This window comes from Macaca mulatta, chromosome 6 (assembly GCF_049350105.2).
Source record: "Macaca mulatta isolate MMU2019108-1 chromosome 6, T2T-MMU8v2.0, whole genome shotgun sequence".
Classification (NCBI taxonomy): domain Eukaryota; kingdom Metazoa; phylum Chordata; class Mammalia; order Primates; family Cercopithecidae; genus Macaca; species Macaca mulatta.
In genome coordinates this window covers 133,575,080-133,597,174 of record NC_133411.1, presented here as the reverse complement: position 1 = coordinate 133,597,174, position 22,095 = coordinate 133,575,080, and the positions used below count along the sequence as shown (strand labels likewise).

The 22,095-nt window shown below is 42.3% G+C and overlaps 1 protein-coding gene across 5 annotated transcripts in view; it reads left to right on the top strand.

Annotated features, from left to right (window-relative positions):
* ZNF608 (zinc finger protein 608) overlaps positions 1-22,095 on the top strand; it is a 112,891-nt gene that overhangs the window by 81,713 nt on the left and 9,083 nt on the right. For all 5 annotated transcript variants that reach the window (XM_078004481.1, XM_078004484.1, XM_015140666.3 and 2 more), the window contains 2 exons: positions 18,386-18,473; positions 18,952-21,406. In XM_078004481.1, the coding sequence (XP_077860607.1) occupies positions 18,386-18,473; positions 18,952-21,406 (2,543 nt within the window). The remainder of the gene's footprint in view (positions 1-18,385; positions 18,474-18,951; positions 21,407-22,095) is intronic.

Below are 22,095 nucleotides of genomic sequence, written 5' to 3'. Positions count from 1 at the left end.
CAGGGTAGCATTATCATACCTCACTGCAGCCTCGATCGCCTCAAGGCTCAAGCGATCCTCTGGTCTCATCCTTGTAAGTAGCTGGAACTATAGGTGCATGCCACTACATCCGGCTATAATATATATATATATATATATATTTTTTTTTTTAAAGCATAGTCAGGGTCTCTGTATATTGCTCAGGCTGGTCTCAAACCCCTGACCTCAAGTGAATCCTCCTGCCTCGGCCTCCCAAAGTACTGGTATTACAGGCATGAGCCACCATGCCTGGCCTTTGTTGCTTGTTTGTTGGTGTTTATTTTATATGAGTTCTAGATGTGATACGGTGAAGCTTATTGTGTGATTTACGTACCTTGTCATGTATATTTAGCACCCTGACCAACTAGAGCAAGGGGCAAACCTCTTGAGTTGAGGGCCAGGAGTCTTCTGTTCACTCTCTTTGCACCAGTGTCTTCTACAAGGGAATATTGGGTAATTGTCGCAAACTGGAGCCATCCACCCTTGGTTCCATTTCCCAGTTCCACAGATCTGTGATGTTGGGCAGTTACTTATTGCCTTCTTTGTACCTCGGTTGTACAGTAGAGATACTCTCATATAGTACCTCCTCTTTGGGTGGTTAGGAGGATTAAAAGAGTTAATATTCGGAAGACATTTTTGAGTAGTGCCTAACGTAGCACGATATGCACTTGTTAAATTAAACAAACAAAAGTGCAATTCCCAGTGTTGTAATATTTGTTCTAGGCAGAGACAGAGGGCTGTCTGTCATTAGCATGCTGTCTATAATTCGGAATTTCAACATAGAAGACCCTGCTACTTGTGGATCTTCTCACAGTTATCAACAATGGTGTTGATGTTGCCACTTGTTTCCTTCCAGCCACAGTGATGATGGGGGTGGGAGGAAGCTGTGTTCAGGGGATGAATGCAGTGCAGAGCTTGCACAGAATGAACACTCTGTCCACAGGAGCCCAGTTTCACTGATTATCAGAAGCCTCTTTCCTCTGGGGTCAGATGGAATTAAACTACAGGACATGTAGTTGGAATCAGTGCTTTATGTATAAATGCTTTGTAAAAGATATTTCTTGCCCCCTGCCGTTCCTCCTGCCATCCTAACTTCCAAACCCATACCAGTAAGTTTATATCTTGAATCTAACGACTGGGGTTGTGAATATAGTCTAAGTAGATGTTATCTTGAAGAGTTGATCTTAAATACTTCCTGCACTCAGGGATCAGGCAGTTCATTTTTACTTTGAATTGAATTGCTAATTTATATTAAGTAGATGAAAATTTACATCTCTGTAATCTGCTGCTCCCGAGGATACCTTCTGCATCTGCACTGACCATATTTACTCATATGCTGATTCCAGGCACCTACATTGTTGGTTATTGTGACCATGTGTTTTTAGAATGACAATTTTTATTAAATGTCTTTAATATTTTGTGTTTTATTTTATAGAACATATGTTTGCATACTGGGATTTCTACATATTTACCAAGTTTCTATTTTAAAATATATCTCTACATAAAAATAGGCTAATTTAATTAACTAGGGTTAAGCATTAAAGGCCAAAATTGTTAAACAGATTAAACACACACACACACACACACACACACACACACACAGAGTAAACCCAGTTTGTATTTTGATCATTTAAGTTGTGATAAAAGTAGTCAAATTGAGTTACCAGTCTTACCGGGACTGGGGTGGGGAATGTGCCTTTGCTATATTATGAAGGCAAGAAAATTGACGTGTTTTTCTTTCCATTTCTTTCCCTTGTATTAGGAACCAGGTACATGATTTCTAGTAGCCTAAAGAACTGGCATTTTAAAAGAAACTACTCTATTTGTATTATTTGGAGAGCATGAGGGTACCCTAAAGCACACTGGGAAAGAAAATTATCTTTTAGTATTTCAGCTAGTACAAGGGAAGTGCCTATTAGAAGCAATGGGCCACTTGAGGACACGGATTGCATCCAGTAGTGGCGCAGTCACCAAAAGGCAGATGAAAATAATCTGTCCCAACAAGGATCACAACAGGAAACATCATCTGAATTTTCTACTATTGACAATCTTGACTATGTAGCCTGGGATTTGCATTGCCAAGCAACACGTTAAATAATTTTATATCTCTTTGAAATCAATTTCTGGTGATCACACATGCAGATTGAAAACTATGGCTTTAAGATTTACATTCAGTGAATAAAATTTACGTTCCCTGAAAGGCAAAGAAGGCTGTCATTTCATGCCTCCTAACCTTCATTGTCTATTTCCCTTTGGTACACACAAGTAAACTAGTACGCACAAATGTACGTGCCCATCATGGAGAGATAGCTTTCTGCTCTGTCAACTTTGTTTTATAAAAGCTCTGTTTTCTTTATTGCCTTTATCTATTACATCTGTAAAATTTATTTTAAGCAATGACAAATCTCTCTTTGGGGCCCAGAGTCTGGGAGAATAACCACTGGCAGGCTATTGGGAGGAGATTTGTTGGATATGACTGTTCATTAAACTGCAAGGAGTAGTGGGAGAGGCCAACAGTCTGGATCTGCCGTGGCTGGGCACGTTATGGGCTGTGTTTAAAGCTTCTGCATCAGGTGAGCGACAAATGTACCTCATCAATTGCTTTTGTAATAGTTCAATAAAACTGGATGGCTACTGAAATCTCAGAGGAAGGGGTTCCTGATTTCTTTAACTTGTGAGATTACTTATCCACAAAAATTTCTAATAAAAAACAGAAATACATGAAACCAAATTGTTTACAGCTATACCGTTATTAGATTATTTTAAAAATGGAAAGAACCAACTGAGATGGGCTCCTTCACTTAGGCGATATCAGAATCAACTGATGAACAATTTTCACCTTTCCAGTTTTTATTTTTATATTTGACTGGGGAACATAATTATAATACAGGAGCTCTTTTGACTCTGTTGTACTTTTATTTATTTTAATATTTCATGTGATTGAAGCATGGCAGTTCAGCAAATTAAATTTATAACCATTGGTGTGCCAATAAGTATTTAACAACTGACTTGGGTGGGAGTTGCAGTGGGAGAGCCCTGATTTGTAACATTTGTTGTTTTCTGTGGTGATTATATCACCACTCTGGTCAGTTTCAAGTTTCCAGTGTGATGTCACTGAACATAATATTGAGAAGAGATGCTTGCCACCTGCAGCACATGCCTCCAGCATACCACTGTCATCATTGAGAAGACCTTAGCCGTGTGGGTCCCCATCCATACATGCACAATAGTTCCTTCATGACACTGTGTTATTTATAAATACGTTTATGTAAACTTATACAGTGCGTTTAGAGGTATGGCATCAGAAGTCAGACTGCCTGTGCTCCAAATCTCTGACTTTCTGACCTGGGGCAAGTCAGCCAGTTAAGCTTTCCAAGAGTTAATTTGCTCATCAGTAAAACAGCAATAATAAAAGAACCTGACACACAGGCTCTGAGGAATGAAGGAGATAAGCTGTATAAAAACACTCATTCTTGCGACCTACATGTAGCAAAGCACTCAATCAATGTTCCTAATATTTACTTTCTGTCTTTATCCCCTGGGGACAGTAACAAAAATGTTAACTGCCTAGTGTGTAAAATAATGCTTATTAGTTTTGAATTGCCTTCTTTTAAGATTCAGAGGAGGCCCCAAATTCAACTCTACCAAGATTCAGTGAGCACGTCTTGAGTTCAGTTTGTCCATAGGCTTACAATTTTTAGTGATTTCAATTCTGACCCCCTGCAGTTTCCATCTTTATTAATTCAAGACTTAAAATTTGTAGACTGTCTTTTTTCAGCAGCTACTTGAATATTTTAGTTTTTTTCCCTCTGAATTGTTTCCTAACTTATTTCTAGGCTGTAAGAAATAGGACTACTCAAGAAAGTTCATTTATATAAGAACAGGCTATTCCATTTTGTTTTGAGTACTTTACAAAATATGTTTTGGCCCTGTTAGCCCATCATATTTATGAGCTTAATGTGCTGTGATGTTGCATTCTTGTTTGTTAAAAATTAAGGATTTGTTAAAAATTTAAGCTGCAGATACAGGACTACAATGTAAAGGAAAAAGGTTAATTGCAAATTTTAGGTTTCCTCGATCTAATTCTCTCGAATATTAAAATTAAGTTGAACTGAATGGCACCAGAAAATGTAATCGGCCACACCAGGAGACTTTATCAAGATAGAAAGCATTGTTCTCCTAACCAGCGCCTTTTTGGAAAGCTTATCAAATTTAGTATTACTTTCACATATCTTAGAGTCAATCCATTATCCAGCACACAAATGGAACAGAATTTAAAATGGCTTTCTGCTCACTGGTTTGGGAAAGTGTGCACTAATTCATATATACTAATTCATATGCTGAGATGTACTAAATAAAGTATTAATAGCATAATACTTTGGCTAAATGTCAAAGTCTTTTGTGGCTGAAAATTTCTCAATCGAAAGCTGTGTATAAAACCAAATCATTTGATTTTTGTGCTTTTTCCCTGAACCCAAGAAATTTGATTTCCAAAATGTCAACATGTGCTTTCGCCCTTGAAGCATTCACATTCTAGCCTGTCGTTCACCACTTGGAACAGCAAGGTTTTGCGGGGTGGGGCAGGTTTGCTGCGTGCTGTGTGGTAGGCCGGGTCTGTGTCCCTGGTGCAGTGAGCAACAGACCTGGATGCTCTGGTGTGTACCTTCTACAGCCACACCACTGGCCTTTCCCTCCTGTCTCCCCTGAGAGGCCTGTTTGGGTAAGAAGAGATAATGGGCTGCCTGTTTTCGCTTTCAAAGAAAACCGGAAAGCCTTTGGACCAATAATTCTGCCACCCCTTTAGAGTGCTGAATTTCTTCAAAGGAAGCCTGAGTGGAATGCTGTACTCTTCACCCTGAGGCTATCCAGTCTGTTGCTGGCTGCTCACAAATAGAGCTACCAGTTTCCGCTGAAAAAGATCTTTAGTTATTTTAAGCAAAGGACCTCAGAAGGAAAAATAGGTTTCTACCTCATTCTTCCATCAGGCATTTTCCTGCCCTATATACTAATCCCCACAGATATTTGCCATGAAAAAATTTATTTATTGTTCCAAGTGCCAACCCCCAAGTGTTAGCATAGTCCAGCCAAACATTCTGTTTGCATTGGTATTAGATTTACTGGTTCAGGGACCGTGGCAAGTACAAATCAGATTTTTGTCTAGAAGTGTGTGTGTGTGTGTGTGTGTGTGTGTGTCTGTGTGTCTATGTGTGTCTGTAACTCTTGAGAGAATTACAAGGCAACCTGCGAGGATGCTGAAATATTTGGTCAGGTTTTCTTTCAGTGAAGAGAGGTGTATAAGACACACCCTGACAATGAGCAGCAATTAACAGTGCATTACTTTCTGGAAAAGACTTGAAGTCGGCTGCCCTACAGGTCAGAGTCAATAAAGACTGAGTTACTAACAATAGCCTTTCTCTCGCTAAAGCCTTGGACTTAACCCTAACTTCATCAGAGCAGAGAATAAGAGAATAATGTGAACAATAGGAGTCTTGGAGGTTGACTTGGGCCTAATGCACAGAGGCAGTAAAAGCTGTCAGAGAGCGTGATTGATTGGCTTACACGCCTTAGTCCCCAGTGCGAAGCACTAATGTTCCTGCCTCTTCTGAGAGGGCTGATGTGCCACCTGGGGTCAGAACTTATCAGCCTGTGGGGCTAATGTTTCAGACGAGGCCAAAGTGCAGTCAATAATTTATACGGAAATTTGTGCTCAGATTCGCAAGGAAAGCAGGTTTTGACTTGAATTCGTCCTCAGCCATCCAAGAAAGAAGTCAGAGCCAACTTCAGATCTTCCTGCTAACACCGCTGCTGTGTATATTAATAATACTTAAGACAAATGTTAATTGAAGAAGATAATTTAATCATGAAATATTTATTTAGCAGTTAACATCTGGAGCCAAATTTCAGGAGTTTCGGAATTGATCAGTGAAATGGGGAAAGGAAACAGCAGCGATTTTGAATTCATGAAAAAACAAAATCACCTCTAGAATGTAATAACCAGGTCAGGTTAAATCAGAGTGACTTCGGAAACTATTAAGTGTCCATGGGGAGCATCGGTTTACAGGCCCTGAAATTGAGGTTCATGGTACTGACAACATGGAGAGAAATGTTAGGTGATATCAAGGACTAGAAGAGATATAAATATCGGAGAGGAATTAGATTTCAATTAGATGCCTTGAACCCTTCATCCTGTTTGCAGAGAACGGTTAGCTGGCTGTGTGTGACTGTGTGTGTACAGACGATCTCCGTGTCTGCGTAAACACACGTATTTACACACAGAGTATATAGAAATAGACAGTAAAGCAGTGACACCAAGCAGGCTGGTCAATCAATAACCAACTAAGTTTTGTTCTGCTCCAGCAAAATGACGACTTTGCTCCAGTAAGTGCTAACAAAGGCCCTTTTACCTTCCCTGTGCTGGAGGAGAGCACTATTAGTCACACTTCATTAGGCTTGTTTACAGAAAAGAGCTGGTCTCTAAGCACGTTATTGAAATACTTGTAACTCTGTGGGGCTTTTTTTTTTTTTCTTCCCTGGAAGATAAGAACTTTGGAATGTGGAATGGGGGAGGGTGGGAAGGCAGCCTCTGAGTGCTGTCAAGAAAACTGGCGGGTCCAGGTGGGAACTGGAAAGATGAGTTCACGTTTAACCTGCTCCGTCCATCTGCATCCCCAGAGCCTTGCTGCAGAGTCTCATTTCTGTTGTCACAGTACTGGGGAGCTTTAATTTTGCCTTTTGTAATTTAGACCAATGTCAGGCATTCAGTTAGCTGTAGCTGTTCCTGAAAACATGAAATGAGGTTTCCTTACCCTGAAACAGTCCAGAGATGAGGCTTCAGTGATTTAGAACTGCATTTCTCAGTTGACTTTACTGCTGAGTAGTCAGAGGAAATGTTTGCTTTAAACAATGGATGGGTTAGGAAAGATAACTTTTACATCGGTTGAAATTGGCAGTGGGTGTAGAAATAATAAAAGAAGTCCCTCAGGTTGGAATTGGTAGGCCTTAAGATTCTAAAAGACAGGCCACCTTTATAGTAAGCCTGGTCCCCAGCAATGTGGGATAATTAGTGTAGATGCGCGTAACCGAGTTTGCTTCACCTGGAAGGAATGCGGGAGGGCTTGCTGCCGGCTGCATTTCTGAGTGTGGAATTCATAGCATTTTGGCATCTCCTTCCCTTCTTCAGCTTATGACCTGGGTGAATTACAGGAGAGTTTAAAAGATGAGGACGCCATAGTACATATGCTGAGTGGCTTCTTTATGCTCATGTTAAATACTTTACATAAATCACATCTTATATTCATATTATTCCCATTTTATAGATGAGGAAACTGAGGCTCAGGTAGGTTTAGGTCAGCTCAAGATGAAGCAGCTACAAAGCTGGCTGTGAACAGGTGGGTCTGCCTCTGTCTCCAGAGACATGCTTTCAGGTGCTTAGGGTGCTCCATTTGATGACCACTGTTTATTTTTTCTTCCTTCCTACTCCTCAGAAATGACTGCAGACTAAACTTGATTAGCGTTCATCCTTTCGGCTTTCCCTATTGCATTCTGAACCTGAGCCACATGCTGTGGCTTCTCTACCAGAGTGTGGTAACTACTTCCCACACTGCCTGCAGGGCATGGCCACCTCCAGGAAGAACAGGGAGGTTCACCAACAACATAAGCCTCATTCACCCTGTCTCCAAAGGTGAAACTGAGCCTGGTTTCTCTGACATTCATATTCCTTGTTTCTTTTCTAGATTGGCAAAGTTGGTGGCTTTTTGGTGACACACAAAATGTACCCCTTTGTGTGCCATATACATGCAGATCCCTCCCATTCACACACACAGACACACACACACAGTTAAGAGAGGCAGTTCTCCTGTTTTCGGCTGCTGTTGTAAATTGCTATTTTAAATTTCAGTGAGTGGAATAATAGCAGAGTGATCATCTCCAGTAAATGTTGTTGGCCTTTGTAAAGAATAGCTTGTTCAGAGGTTTTATGATTTACAGAGGACACAGCTGGTGGCCAGCAGAGCGGTAGGAATGTGTGCTCTCCTGGGCCCGGTATAGCTAGAGATGAAAAGGGCCCAGAGCTGGCACAAAAGCAAATAAGCGCTCTGACTTTAAATAAAGCATCATAATTTATAGGAAGCCTGGCTCTTCAATCCCAGTGAGACACATGGATCAGTAGCAGCTTTTTGATGTGGAGCATAATTGTCAATTGGTTCCCACTGTCTCCTTATAGCTCAAGGACTGGGGATGGTAAGAAATTACTTTAAGACACAGTCCTATAATCTACAGTTGTATTACACATATTTTGACAAGCAATTCAATAGCATTTAAACCTGGAATTCTGCAAATCACCCATGACCTACTGATCTACAAGAGGTGGTGGGTTTGTGAGGAAAACTAGGTGATGAGAGGTGTCCGGAAGACGATAGCTCCTATTCCCTTTTCCTTGCCTATCCCTCCCCACAAGGCATGAGATTTTTCATTCTTACATTTTATTTCCTTTGCATCTTTCAGTTTCATTCATCTTGGTAATTACTCTGCCTTCCTGCCTGCTCCTCCTTCCTTTGCTCCTGCCACTGGGGAAAAATTGGGCAAGAAACAGACTATGCTGCCAGATACAGAAAATAGGGAAGTGGCAGATAGCTGTTAATGACTTTTCAAATTCAGAGCATTTTACACCCTTCTACCCGCTTTTGGTCCTTAGAGTACTCTGTTTTTCGGTGAGTGGCATGGAGGGGGAGTTTTTGCCTGAAGGATGATTTATTTTTGTCTGGTTTTGCTGTTCTTTTTACCTGTTTTTTCTAGTTGAAATAATGGCATCGTGGAGAGCTTGGGTATCTGAGTCGTTAACTTAAAAAAAAAATCCTGTAATTAATATTAAGTGCAGGAAAGGACTGGGACCAATGATTCGAAAGGCTGCATTCTTTCAGTTGCTTATCTTCAGTGACATCCTGAGTCTGACAGTGGTAGTGAGTGAAAGCTGTTTCCCTCTCATTTTGGGACACCCTGGTCCCGTGCTGTGTGCCCAGGGCCACTTGTAATCGCTGTCTCCTAAAGTAACACTCTTAGGAAAGGAATGACCATTAGGGGGTAATACCATAAGATCTGTGTCATTATTACAGCTCATAGTAGGCCTAGTTCAATAATTACAAAACACCTTTCCCAAACTTTTTAACACTTTTACTTAAAGGAAGAAAAATATGTCTTAACAAGCTAATGATACAGGCTTGTGAGATTGGATTGGGGGAGGGGAGTCAATTCTGCTACAGTGGGCATTGAACCTTTGTCTTCCCACGAAGAGAGGGAGGAGGAAGAGAAGGAGAAAGAATTCTGCTACTCTAATGAGGAAATTTGGCTTTAAAAAAAGAGGGGGTTTGAGAAACCTGCCCCACACGAGAAATCATCATCCAAACTAATCAGATTTCAGACCAACCAGTGGTGCCTGACAAGGAGCAAGAGAAAAATTAAGTTTCAAACTTGGCATTAGAAATCAGAGTGATGCTGTTGCTTAGTTTGGTGGCACTAAGCCTCAGAGGAGGCAGCTACTTACTAGGAAGTTTCAAGACAAGAAATAAAACCCCTTGGTACAAATGTATACAGACACACACTCTATACATGCACACATTCAGTTTATGCATTTGAATTGCCCCAAATGTCTGACTCAGAAGACTGTATTTTTTTATTTGATTCCAACTTCCTGTCCTTCTTTGTCCCTTGCATCGGGCTGTGTGTTGACTGAGCCCTGAGGGACCACAGCATGAAGACCACCCCTTTTGGGGTTCAGGGGGTGGCTTTTGATGCATCCCAGTTAAATATCTGACTTGCTGACCTTGTTGAAGCAAGCTCAGGAGTCTTGTCCTCTTCCCTCCTCCCCCAACACTATCACCTCAAACCTGTTATGCCTGCCTGCCCCCAAAGTAGGGACTCTGTGAACCTTAGCAGAAACTACTAGAGGAACGGCCTACACAATAAGGGGTACATATTGTGTATGAATGGTGCGGTACATATATTTTATTTTATTTTAAAGCTAGCCTCAAGTCATCAATGGCAATGTTGCTTTAGGATATGCATGTTTGCCTAACTTAAAAGCAAATATTTTTGTTACTGATCAAAATTCCTGATTAAAAGTTACTTTCTAAAGATCTTCATGTGATTTTTTTTTTTATGATGCTCTTTGTTACCTAAAATGTCTATAATTACACCTGTGACATTTTATAACTAGGACACTTGCTTGGTAGAACATATGTTTTGATTATTTAAAAGAAGTAAAGCATGTCTTTCCACAGTAAACATTAATTGATTTCTACTGATCTGTTTTTTTTTGTTTTTTTTTTTTTTTGTTTTTTTTGTTTTTTTGTTTGAGACGGAGTCTCGCTCTGTTGCCCAGGCTGGAGTGCAGTGGTGCGGTCTCGGCTCACTACAAGCTCTGCCTTCCGGGTTCATGCCATTCTCCTACCTTAGCCTCCCGAGTAGCTGGGACCACAGGTGCCCGCCACCAAGCCCAGCTAATTTTTTTTTTTTTTTTGTATTTTTTAGTAGAGACGGGGTTTCACCACGTTAGCCAGGATGGTCTCGATCTCCTGACCTCGTGATCTGCCCTCCTTGGCCTCCCAAAAGTGCTGGGATTACAGGCATGAGCCACTGCACCCAGCCTCTAATGATCTGTTTTGATTTAGTATTTTTTTTCATGTTATATCTTGGGCCCTCTGAGTTTTCACTGATGCTTAAACTTGGTCAGTGAAACTATTGTCACCATCTATAAATGCGGTGCAGCCTCCGTGTGAATGTATGGGACAGCGTTTTAGTGTTACCAGTGGTGCCTTATTAAAGTCTTATTTCTGCTCCCTTTTCTTACAAGACTCCTTAACAGGCCATTATATCTTCTAGAAGTGGGAAGGGATAATGTTACTAGGGAAGCAAGAAAAAAGCAGCTAGGGCTTCTTTTAGCTGACCAGTCAACTGGATATTGACCACCTGTCTTCATGGGAAAGAAATAGATGGCAGTGAATAAGCGAGAGTCTAGTTTTCCAAGAAGCTCAATGATTTTCCCAAATCAATACAGCTCATCAGGCCTCAGAACAAAGGCTGCGGGGGAGATGACAGTGATGGAAGTGGCGCTGTGTTCTTTTGTGTATTAAACCATAAGGCCCGTGGGGAAACAAGGTTTCTTTAGCTGTGTTGTGTGTGTGTGTGTGTTTAGGGCTTATTCTGTGTATTTAAGGGGGAAATCCTTTCAGTTTTTTTTTAAAAAGGATCTCCATAGATTGTATACCAATGATCAAATGTACTTTTGAAAGAGATAAGTACACTCAAGTAAGAAAGACTATCATGTTTTAAAATGCAGAGTAGAACAGCATTTTCCCATTGCTTTTTGGTATTGCTTAAGGTTTCATCTTTTGTTGTTGTTATATATGGATTGGGTTTAGATGAACCAAAAAAAAGTCTGTGTTCAGATTAACCTCTGGCAAATCAAGAATCATAACTACCCTCCCACAAACAAACCCTGTTCCTAATGCCCTGAAAATAACACCAACTCCTAATAGGAATGCTCAACTGTCATCTGAGAGGTTAAAATTAACGCAGATAGAGTAATGCCAACACATTCCAGCTGCTGACAGAGAAGATCTATCCAAACCAGCAATTTTTAGTCCTTCAGTCCTTTAATCTTTAAGCTCACTGTGCTTTCATAAAGTAGTACATTAACACCAGAGCAGTGTGTCTCTGGGGTTTATGACTGGGGTGGCGGCACACTAGGGCATAAAGTGTTTCATTACACTTCCTTTTGTTAGTACTGCCCTATCTCCCAAGCTCCATTGCCATACACTATTTGTTCAGATAAAGCCCTATGTGCAGGGTGACTAATCGCAGCACTGTGTTCCAGATGGTTTGATTACAGGATGTGGTTAAAGTGACTCTTCAAACATTCAGCCCAGCAGTAGGGCTCTTTAAAAAAAACATACTGCATTTTATGGTCATGTGACAACACTTACTTTTCCTGTCCTAGTGCTCTATATATACTTGGCACAGGTAATGGGAAAGTCCCTATGATTTTTGGCTGGCAGGTATTTTATGAGCAACCTTAGTTGTACATTTAAAATCTTCCCAAATAATTATATTTGAAGAAGGATCTGTCTGAAGGTTATAAGCTTCGAGGCTGGAACAGCGAAGCTTGTACTATACAAGATTCAGCTTTTAAAAAGTACCAGTATTGAATACCACAGAGTGACAACAACAAAATAATGGGGGCAGAGAGTCCTGAACAAAGAAATGGTGATAAATCATACCTTGTACAATAGTCACATTGTGTAAAACTGTAGGGTAATATGATATCTGAAATATATGAATTTTATCCTGTACTCATGAAATCAGCATATTGTGACATTTTGTCCCTAATGTTTCACTAGAAAAAATATATACAAAAGGAAAGAAATGTGTAAACTTTCTTTTTTACAGGCATATGGCATGAATGGGTTACCATTTATTTGGTGTTATTCGAATGAGGTTTCTGTTTTCTGCCTGGGTGCACATCAAATCCATCCAGATGTGGTAGTCTGAGAGAGTTCAAAAAAACTTCTGTCTGATTCCAAACTCAGCATTTGCGATGCTTGGCAAAGACTTCTGTCCCAGGGATGAGGCACTTTAAAGACTCTGAAACAGTCTTTAAACTCAATACAAACAGAATTATGTCGATCCACTGGGAAATCAGGCATTTGCCCCGTTCTTGAGGAAACAGCTTCACAAATACCAGAAATAATAATTCATAAACCACATTTATAACATCTTGGGAGCAAAGCCTCTTCGCAGAGAATGTCTATCATCTATAAAACTAGTGGGAGATTATGCTTATTGGAAAAGGATGGTAGCTAGCATTAAAAGGAAGTCACTGAATAGGATTCAGTCTAGACTCTCTCTCGTCAGTCCCTGTGTAGTTAGTTCCTAGGTGTTTAATGATTCTCAGTTAGGTAGCCACTGTGCCGCCTGGGGATGTGGATGCAGACACTGCTCCTATTTTCAAGGAGTGTCATCTAGTTGGAAGAGATAGGCATACTGTGTATACGAGCAGAGTAAAATATTATGGGGGCCATGTATTACAGTAGGACAAATAGCCTCAAGTTCAGACCTGGGAGGTTCTCCTTGTCATTCAGGATCCCAGATGAAGGAGACTCTGCCACCTTCATCCTGAGGGCTTCAAGATCACAATAACCATTTCCATTGCAGCCAGACAGAAAGGGATGAGAGGTTCTTATGGGCCAGGCCTGGAAGTGGCCCACATTGATCAGGTCTCTCACTTGCTTTCCATAGGACTCAGTCACATGACCGCATCAGACTGATAGGGAGGATGAGAAGGAGTCTAGCTGTGGGCTCAGAAAGGGGAGGGAAACATGGCTTGTAAGTTTCCATCAGGGCAAGAACTGTGTATGCAGTACTGTGGGGATCCAGGAGAGAATGGCCGTCTTTTGGCCGTGTGCCTGGTATGTGTGTGTCTAGGGCAAGGATTCACAGAAGTGAGAACCTTTGCATTTGTCTCCATTTATTTCTGATTCATTAGGAACTTTAACTTTCCCTAGGGATTTGGACTAAGGCATCTTCAAGGTTTCTTTTAGGGGAATTAAAAGTGTGACATGAAGAACGGTTGAAGAAACTTGTCTAGGCTGGAGAGTAAAGGAGAGATAAAAGCTGGATATTGTGGGTCACACTGTAATCCCAGCATTTTGGGGGGCTGAGCGGGGAGGATCGCTTGAGGCCAGGAGTTCAAGACCACCCTGGGCAAAATACTGAGAGCCCATCTCATTAAAAAAAAAAAAAAATAGAAAAAAAAAAAGAAAAAAAAAAAAGAGAGAGAGTGAGCAGAAGGTGAGGAGAATGCCAACATGGTCATTATCCTTGCCTGGATGAAAGGCTGTTGAGTAGATGATGGGTGGACTGCATCTGCAGGGTATCAGGAGGCACAGCCAGGACCAAGGTATTCAAAGACCAATTTAGTTTAACACAAGGAACAACTTTTTAACAAGAGGGCTGGAAAATAACTAGGCAGTCCTGGGTGGGTGCTGGTGAAATCTTCTATCAGTGATGAAGCTGGAAGGAAAAGGGACACACACACACACACACACACACACACACACACGAAGTCCTGAGGGTGTTGCACCAACAGTGCAGTTGGCTTCCTGGTCTCATAGCTATTGCACCCTTGGAACTTTGGCCCATCATGGTTCTCTACACCTTAGTACCTTGCAAGCTTTAGGCTTCTATTCCTATTGCCAATTCTCTGGAACTTCCATATTTCTCATTCAGATTCTCAACATAAGCCCCTGTTGGGCTGGCTGCCTTTGCTCCAGGTGCCCATCACTGGTCCAGTCAGATGGGAGCAGGGTTAGGATCACTGCTTTAGGTGGGGGCACCATGAACATGAAATCCAGGATCTAGCCTGATGTGATAGCATAAGAGGCCTACTGTAAAAATGCAGGTAATAGACAGAACTATACTTCCACTTGTGCATCAGTGTATGCCTGTGTACTGTTCTTTTCATGCACAGACTCTTGAAGTGCAGAGTTTGGATGGAGTTCCAAGTAAAACATGGTTGATTCCGTAGCACCAAATAGGCACCTAATGTGTACCCTGTAGACACACACAGTAAGTGTTGAGCTTGACATCTTCCTGGAAACCCTTTACAAAGGACATAACAGAACACTGACTGAAATCCTTATGAGGTCTCAGGCTTTTTTGGCTTGAGGAAGTAAGAGGCTCAGGTTTTATAATAAAGACCTTGTTCTTATTAAATGTTCCGTAGGTAATAGGCCTTTGGGGGCGGCATCTCAGACAAAGTATTAACAATACAAAGAAGAAACCTGTGTGTGGTCAGCACACTCTCAAACTATCCATTGTACTCTTCAGCTGTATTCTTTATTAGTAATAAGCCTCAGATATTTTTCAAGTATAACATGTTACAGGGCATTAGCTCTCTGACAAAGACCAGGCCCAGTCCATGGGTGGACAGGGGAGAATGATAAACCTGGTAGAATACTTGAATATAAAGATGACAAGTACCTGTATAGAGCGTCCCCAACACCTAACTCACAGGCTAGATGTTTGAGTAAGTGTGCATGAAAAGAAACTCATCTTTCTGGAGTAAATGTACACTTATTTCCAATTTATATGTGAGAAATAGAACTTTATGCCCAGATTTATAAATTCAAATTTGCACTTTTAAAGAACTGATTCTCATCATGGGCGTTTATGCCTTCAGTAATTGTAGTCTGTTTTATATGACTGTGGGTTACAAAATGTTCAAGATTTTGAGATTTCAGCAAAATGATAAATCATTTACATGTTTTAGAACTTAAACACCACCTTTATACTTGGCCCTTCACAATGGGATGTTGTCTAAACATAGACCTTCTTACAAAGAAACAGTACACTGTGTGGTTTATATGAGAAACATTCCTTAAGCCTTCATTCCAATATAGAGTGGCAGATTTGGCTGTGTAAACATGTGCCTGTATATATTCGGATATGAATTGTAGGCAGATTTAAATACTCTGTGGCATTGTGAAGCGGCTTGTACATATAAAGAAAGATAAACACAAGCACACATATTTAATTAGCACTGCTTGATGGAGACTGTTCAAATTCTCCTTGGGTGTAAAGCATTAAAACAAATTTTAGCATTTTAAATACGGAATGCTTCTGGAAAAATAAGGGTGACTTATTTAGGTCCTTTGAAGTTGAAAATGGACTTTTCTTTCCAGGACTTTATTCCTTCCAAGTGCAAATAACAACAGCATCACTTATACCTCAATAAGAGGTCTGCTTGTGTGGCTTCCAAAAAGAGCAGCAGGAGATGTGAATAATTTTACAGTGAGGAAGTTGCAACTGCAGATTAGCCTTTGTGACAGCTTCAACCTGTGGCCCCAGATAGCCAGTGATTAATTGCCTGCCCTGGGTCCCTTCCCTTGTTCCGGCTCCAGGTTTCCCTTGAGCTTGTTTTGAGAAGGTGAATTCCGTTCTGAGGGTTCTGCGTGGGCCGGCGTGCTGTGTGGAGCCGCGTGCTGGGGGGAGCGCAGCACGGTCACACAGACCGAAGCTTTCACGGCACGGCCGGGCTCGTTAATGCGAATGAGCCTGTGTCCCGCGTGCACCAAGGAAGCCGAGCAATGCGGGCGGCCCTCTCGCCCCGCACGGCCTGCGCGCCGTGGGGGCTGCGTGCCTTTGCCTCCACCACGCTCGCCTCTCCCCGACCGCTGCCTCTGTGCTGCGGGCGGCCGCCTCGTCCCAGCCAATCAGACGCTACTGCTCGCAGCGGGCGCCGGCCAATCCGCGGCCAGCGTTCGCTGGAAACGCGAAACCCTTAGGGGAAAAGCAATAACAAAAGCCTTTCACTGCAGACAAATGTTAAGTGTCTGTGCAGACTTTTCCTGTTTTTAATTTTATTACTGCAAGAATGGAGGGTTTGTTGTTTCTTTCATGTTTCCTTTCAAGCAATTTTAATTATACATTTGTGCTACATCAGGGACTCTGGAACGCAGTGATTCAGCCTATTGGATCTAAAGCTAAAATGCAGTAACCTTCTGGCAATACGGATATATTCCTGCACTGTAAATATAGCTGACATGCTAAAGAATTTTAAGCAGCTGCAAAAGTCTTTGACACCACACACAGTGCCCCAGAGAGCAGATGATGAGAAAACCAGCTCAGTCTTCCCCTTCGCCTCCTCTCCCACTCCCTCCCCTTTCCTGAAGGGATGTGCTCATAAAGAATCCTTTCCTTCGATTGTTCTGTCTTGTGCAAATTTTGACCAAATGCCTAATTGCCATGGATTCTCATCGCAATATGAAATTTTATACTCAATGGCTTAAAAAAAAATGTCCTGAGGGAATTACATTGGAATCAGCTATGATTTGAGGAAATACTTGCTTTGCTCCATCCTAGCCTTTCCCCTGCTAGCCTATTGCTACAATAGACTGAATTAACACTGAGTAAATAATTCAGCTGTTGCCTAAGTAATAGCAACATAGACCATATGGGAAACAATTTTAAAATCTCCTTTTGAGACTTTGGAAAGAAATCGGTCTCCAGCGCGCCGTGGGGGGCTGCGTCCCAACCATTCAAATATGTTACCTGCTGTTAAAAGGTTCCCAAGGAAATGAATCTTACCTTGTGAGGTTTCCCTTACCATAAAGGAACCCAGTACAGGTTTTCTGTAAAATTCACAATGGCAATGGTCATGCAAGTGAGCAAACTAGCTAGAAATAGACTTTGACTAATGTCTTCTGGTGCTTCCAAGAAAGACTAGGGGTAGATGCAGAAAGAAAACAAAGGCTCAATTAAATATTTTATGTCTTTACCCTGATAGTTTATGTATGTCTCAAAATCAAGGTCCTATTAAAATATGCTTTAAAGAAGTGATTTTTTTTTTAATTTGACATTTGTCCTCTCAGAAATAAAGAGGATATTATATTTTGTTTCTCTGTGACATTTGGTATACTAAGCACACTTAAGTTTAGTAATTCACAGATGCAGTGCTAAATTAAATTGTCTGTCTGAAAAGCAGTTGGACAAAGCAGAATGGCTTGCAGGAAACAAGTGTGTTAGTTTTGAGATTTCTTTTCTAATCCTCTGAGGCAAATGCTTACCAAAGTTGATTCCAAAGATAACCCCAAGAGTAAATCTATTGTGCACATTTATTTTCTTAAGAGGGCTATTTTAGGAGTCCTTAATATGAAACAAAACCAAACACTGAAACAGATATGGTACCCAGGCTGATTATTGTCCCACAAAGTCAAAGAGGGGAGGATTAGGGAAGTGAAATAATAGTTGATTGTCTGCTATCTAGACTCTTAAGTCCCCACTCTCCTCTCTATGCCTATTTTTATACACCTGCATAATTTTTTTTCTTAATAAAAATCACCATCATTTTATATTGTTGAATTGGAAACAAAACCGATTCCTTTCAGTCACCCTCTGGTTTAAGCACTGGTAACTGGCGCTAGTTTATGTTGGCTGCTTGCCAAACGAAAGCAATTATGTGTAATAATAGAAAAATTAAGAGGTGAGTGTTGCTGTTTTACAGCAGGACATGGCAAAAACCATTTCCTTCTGTCAGCAGTATCTTGATTACACTCTCACACACAGTCTCACCCTTTTGTACCACGTGCGCACGCGCACAAATGCACAACACACATTATTTCCTGTGGGTTTTAACTTGAGGTCACTGAAACCAGAAAGAGGAAGAATGCAAACCACAGCTTTTGAAAGCAAATGAGAATAGAACTTTGCTGTCAAAAAAAAAAAAAAAAAAAAGAAAGAAAGAATGAATAAGTGAACTGGAAATAATAGTAATCAGTGGTAACTATGATCCTTTTTCATCCCCTGCCTCCTGCAGGTGTCCTAGTGGTCAATGTCACGTGGAGGAACAAAACGTACGTGGGAACCCTACTGGACTGCACCAAGCACGACTGGGCCCCTCCCAGGTAGGAACAAGGCCTTTTATTTCTCTCCTTCCCCCATCCTCTCTTTGCAGGGAAACTATAGAGAGAGATTCATAATACATAAAAGTGTGCCTGTAATTGAAACCAGGCAAAGGAGAAATGAGCAATTTAGGACTGAACGCAGTAAAATGCAGATGCTAGATTTCTTTTCTGTCAGAAGATCTCTACTCCCCACCCCTTCTCTCCTGTCTTTGTTTTCATTTTTTTCTCAAAGTGGGAATTTGAACTGGATTGGAAGCTAGCTACTTGAGCTGTTTTTCTTTGGTTTTTCTGAGGAAGAATATAAGCCCTTGGTAACCTGTTCTTTTGCAGGTGTCAGAAATCGTCAGTCTTTTCCTTGACTGGGCCCAGCCCTTAAGCTATTGGAGTGTTGACTCCTCTTTGCTGCATTGTGTACTTTGTGATTTCACTTGGCTCTTTTGGGGATGCTCATTTTTACATCTGTTACTTGCTTCCATAGGTTTTGTGAGTCACCAACAAGTGACCTGGAGATGAGAGGGGGCCGGGGCAGAGGGAAGAGAGCAAGGTCTGCTGCTGCTGCCCCCGGCTCTGAGGCCAGCTTCACGGAGTCCAGAGGGCTGCAGAACAAGAACAGAGGGGGGGCCAATGGGAAAGGGAGGCGGGGCAGCCTCAATGCCAGCGGACGAAGGACACCCCCAAATTGTGCTGCTGAGGACATCAAAGCCAGCCCTTCCTCCACCAACAAAAGGAAAAACAAGCCTCCAATGGAGCTGGACCTGAACTCCAGCTCTGAGGACAATAAGCCTGGGAAGCGTGTCCGCACAAATTCCAGAAGCACTCCCACTACCCCTCAAGGGAAACCAGAGACTACTTTTTTGGACCAAGGCTGCTCTTCTCCAGTGTTAATCGACTGTCCCCACCCGAACTGCAACAAAAAGTACAAGCACATTAATGGCCTGAGGTACCACCAGGCTCATGCACACTTAGACCCAGAAAACAAGCTGGAGTTCGAGCCTGACAGCGAGGACAAGATCTCGGACTGCGAGGAAGCATTGAGTAATGTGGCACTTGAATGCAGTGAGCCAAGCACAAGTGTATCTGCTTATGACCAGGTGAAGGCACCGGCATCCCCTGGTGCTGGAAACCCGCCTGGCACCCCAAAGGGAAAGAGAGAGCTGATGAGCAATGGCCCAGGTTCCATTATTGGTGCTAAAGCTGGGAAGAATTCTGGCAAAAAGAAGGGCCTTAACAATGAACTGAACAACCTTCCAGTGATCTCCAACATGACGGCTGCGTTAGACAGTTGCTCAGCAGCAGACGGCAGTTTGGCTGCTGAGATGCCTAAGCTGGAAGCAGAAGGATTAATTGACAAGAAAAGTTTAGGAGATAAAGAAAAGGGCAAAAAGGCTAACAACTGCAAAATGGACAAAAACCTCTCTAAACTGAAAAGTGCCCGGCCCATTGCCCCTGCCCCAGCCCCCACTCCGCCACAACTAATCGCTATACCCACTGCAACCTTTACAACCACCACCACTGGGACAATACCCGGACTGCCCTCCCTCACAACAACTGTTGTTCAGGCTACACCAAAGAGTCCTCCGTTAAAACCCATTCAACCAAAGCCCACGATTATGGGAGAGCCCATCACCGTGAACCCAGCTCTGGTGTCACTCAAAGACAAAAAGAAAAAGGAGAAGCGAAAGCTAAAGGACAAAGAAGGGAAAGAGACGGGAAGCCCAAAAATGGATGCCAAGCTGGGGAAACTAGAGGACTCCAAGGGGGCCAGCAAAGATTTACCTGGGCATTTTTTAAAGGATCATCTCAACAAGAATGAAGGGCTGGCAAATGGACTGTCCGAGTCTCAGGAGAGCCGCATGGCCAGTATCAAAGCTGAGGCCGATAAGGTTTACACTTTCACAGACAACGCTCCCAGCCCTTCCATAGGGAGCGCCTCGAGGATGGAATGCAGCACTTTGGTGAACGGGCAGGCACCAATCGCACCTCTGCATGTGTTGACCCAGAATGGGGCAGAGAGTTCAGCTGCAAAGACAAGTAGCCCGGCCTATTCAGACATATCCGATGCTGCTGACGATGGTGGTTCCGACAGCAGGTCAGAGGGCATGAGATCAAAGGCCAGTTCCCCATCAGATATTATTTCTAGTAAGGACAGTGTGGTAAAAGGGCATTCTTCAACTACAGCACAATCATCTCAACTGAAAGAATCCCATTCTCCCTATTACCACGGCTATGATCCTTATTATTCTCCAAGTTACATGCATCCTGGGCAGGTCGGCGCCCCTGCAGCTGGAAATAGTGGGAGCACGCAGGGAATGAAGATCAAGAAGGAGTCTGAGGAAGATGCTGAAAAGAAAGACAAGGCAGAGCAGTTAGATTCTAAGAAAGTGGACCACAATTCTGCATCCTTACAGCCTCAGCACCAATCGGTGATCACACAAAGACATCCTGCCCTGGCTCAGTCACTTTATTATGGCCAGTATGCCTATGGACTCTATATGGACCAGAAGTCTCTGATGGCCACCAGCCCTGCCTATAGACAGCAATATGAGAAGTACTATGAAGATCAGAGGCTGGCAGAGCAGAAAATGGCCCAGACTGGGAGAGGAGACTGTGAAAGGAAAAGCGAGCTCCCCTTGAAAGAGCTGGGCAAGGAGGAAACTAAACAGAAAAACATGCCATCGGCCACAATCTCAAAAGCTCCCTCTACTCCGGAGCCTAACAAAAACCATTCTAAACTAGGGCCATCAGTGCCTAATAAAACTGAGGAGACAGGTAAATCACAGCTTCTCTCCAGTCACCAGCAGCAGCTTCAGGCCGACAGCTTCAAAGCTAAGCAGATGGAAAACCACCAGCTTATTAAGGAGGCTGTAGAAATGAAGTCTGTCATGGACTCTATGAAGCAGACAGGTGTAGACCCAACCTCGAGATTTAAACAAGTAAGATTGTGGAGCGTGGCCCCAACAGGGACAGAGCAGTCTGAGACTTGTATTATACATGTCTGGGCTTGATCTGGTTAGACTTCTGACACAGGAAAGAAACCCACATTAGTTTTTTCCTCTGCTCTTGAAAAGTATCTTAAGATTCTCAAGAGTTACTATGTAGCTCTAAAATGTGCATTATCACTATTTTCTGGTCATGTTGTATAGTAAAAGGAACTGTGAACATGTGCTTTGCAGATTTGTGTTTCATGCCATTGACTTGCTCTGTGACTCTGATGAGGTCCCTTAATTTCTTCCTTTCTTTTTTTTCTTTTTCCTTTTCCTTTTTTTTTTTTTTTTCCCTGAGATGGAGTCTCACTCTGTGGCCCAAGCTGGAGTGCAGTGGCATGATCTTGGCTCACTGCAACCTCCGCCTCCCGGGTTCAAGCGATTCTCCTGCCTCAGCCTTCTGAGTAGCTGGAACTACAAGCGTGTGCCACCACCCCCGGCTAATTTTTTGTATTTTTTTAGTACAGATGGGATTTCACCATGTTAGCCAGGATGGTCTCGATCTCCTGACCTCGTGATCCGCCCACGCTGGCCTCTCAAAGTGCTGGGATTATAGGCGTGAGCCACCGTGCCTGGCGAAGATCCCTTAATTTCTTAGTCTAAGGCGAGGACATTCCACAATGGGGCTGCTGAATTCC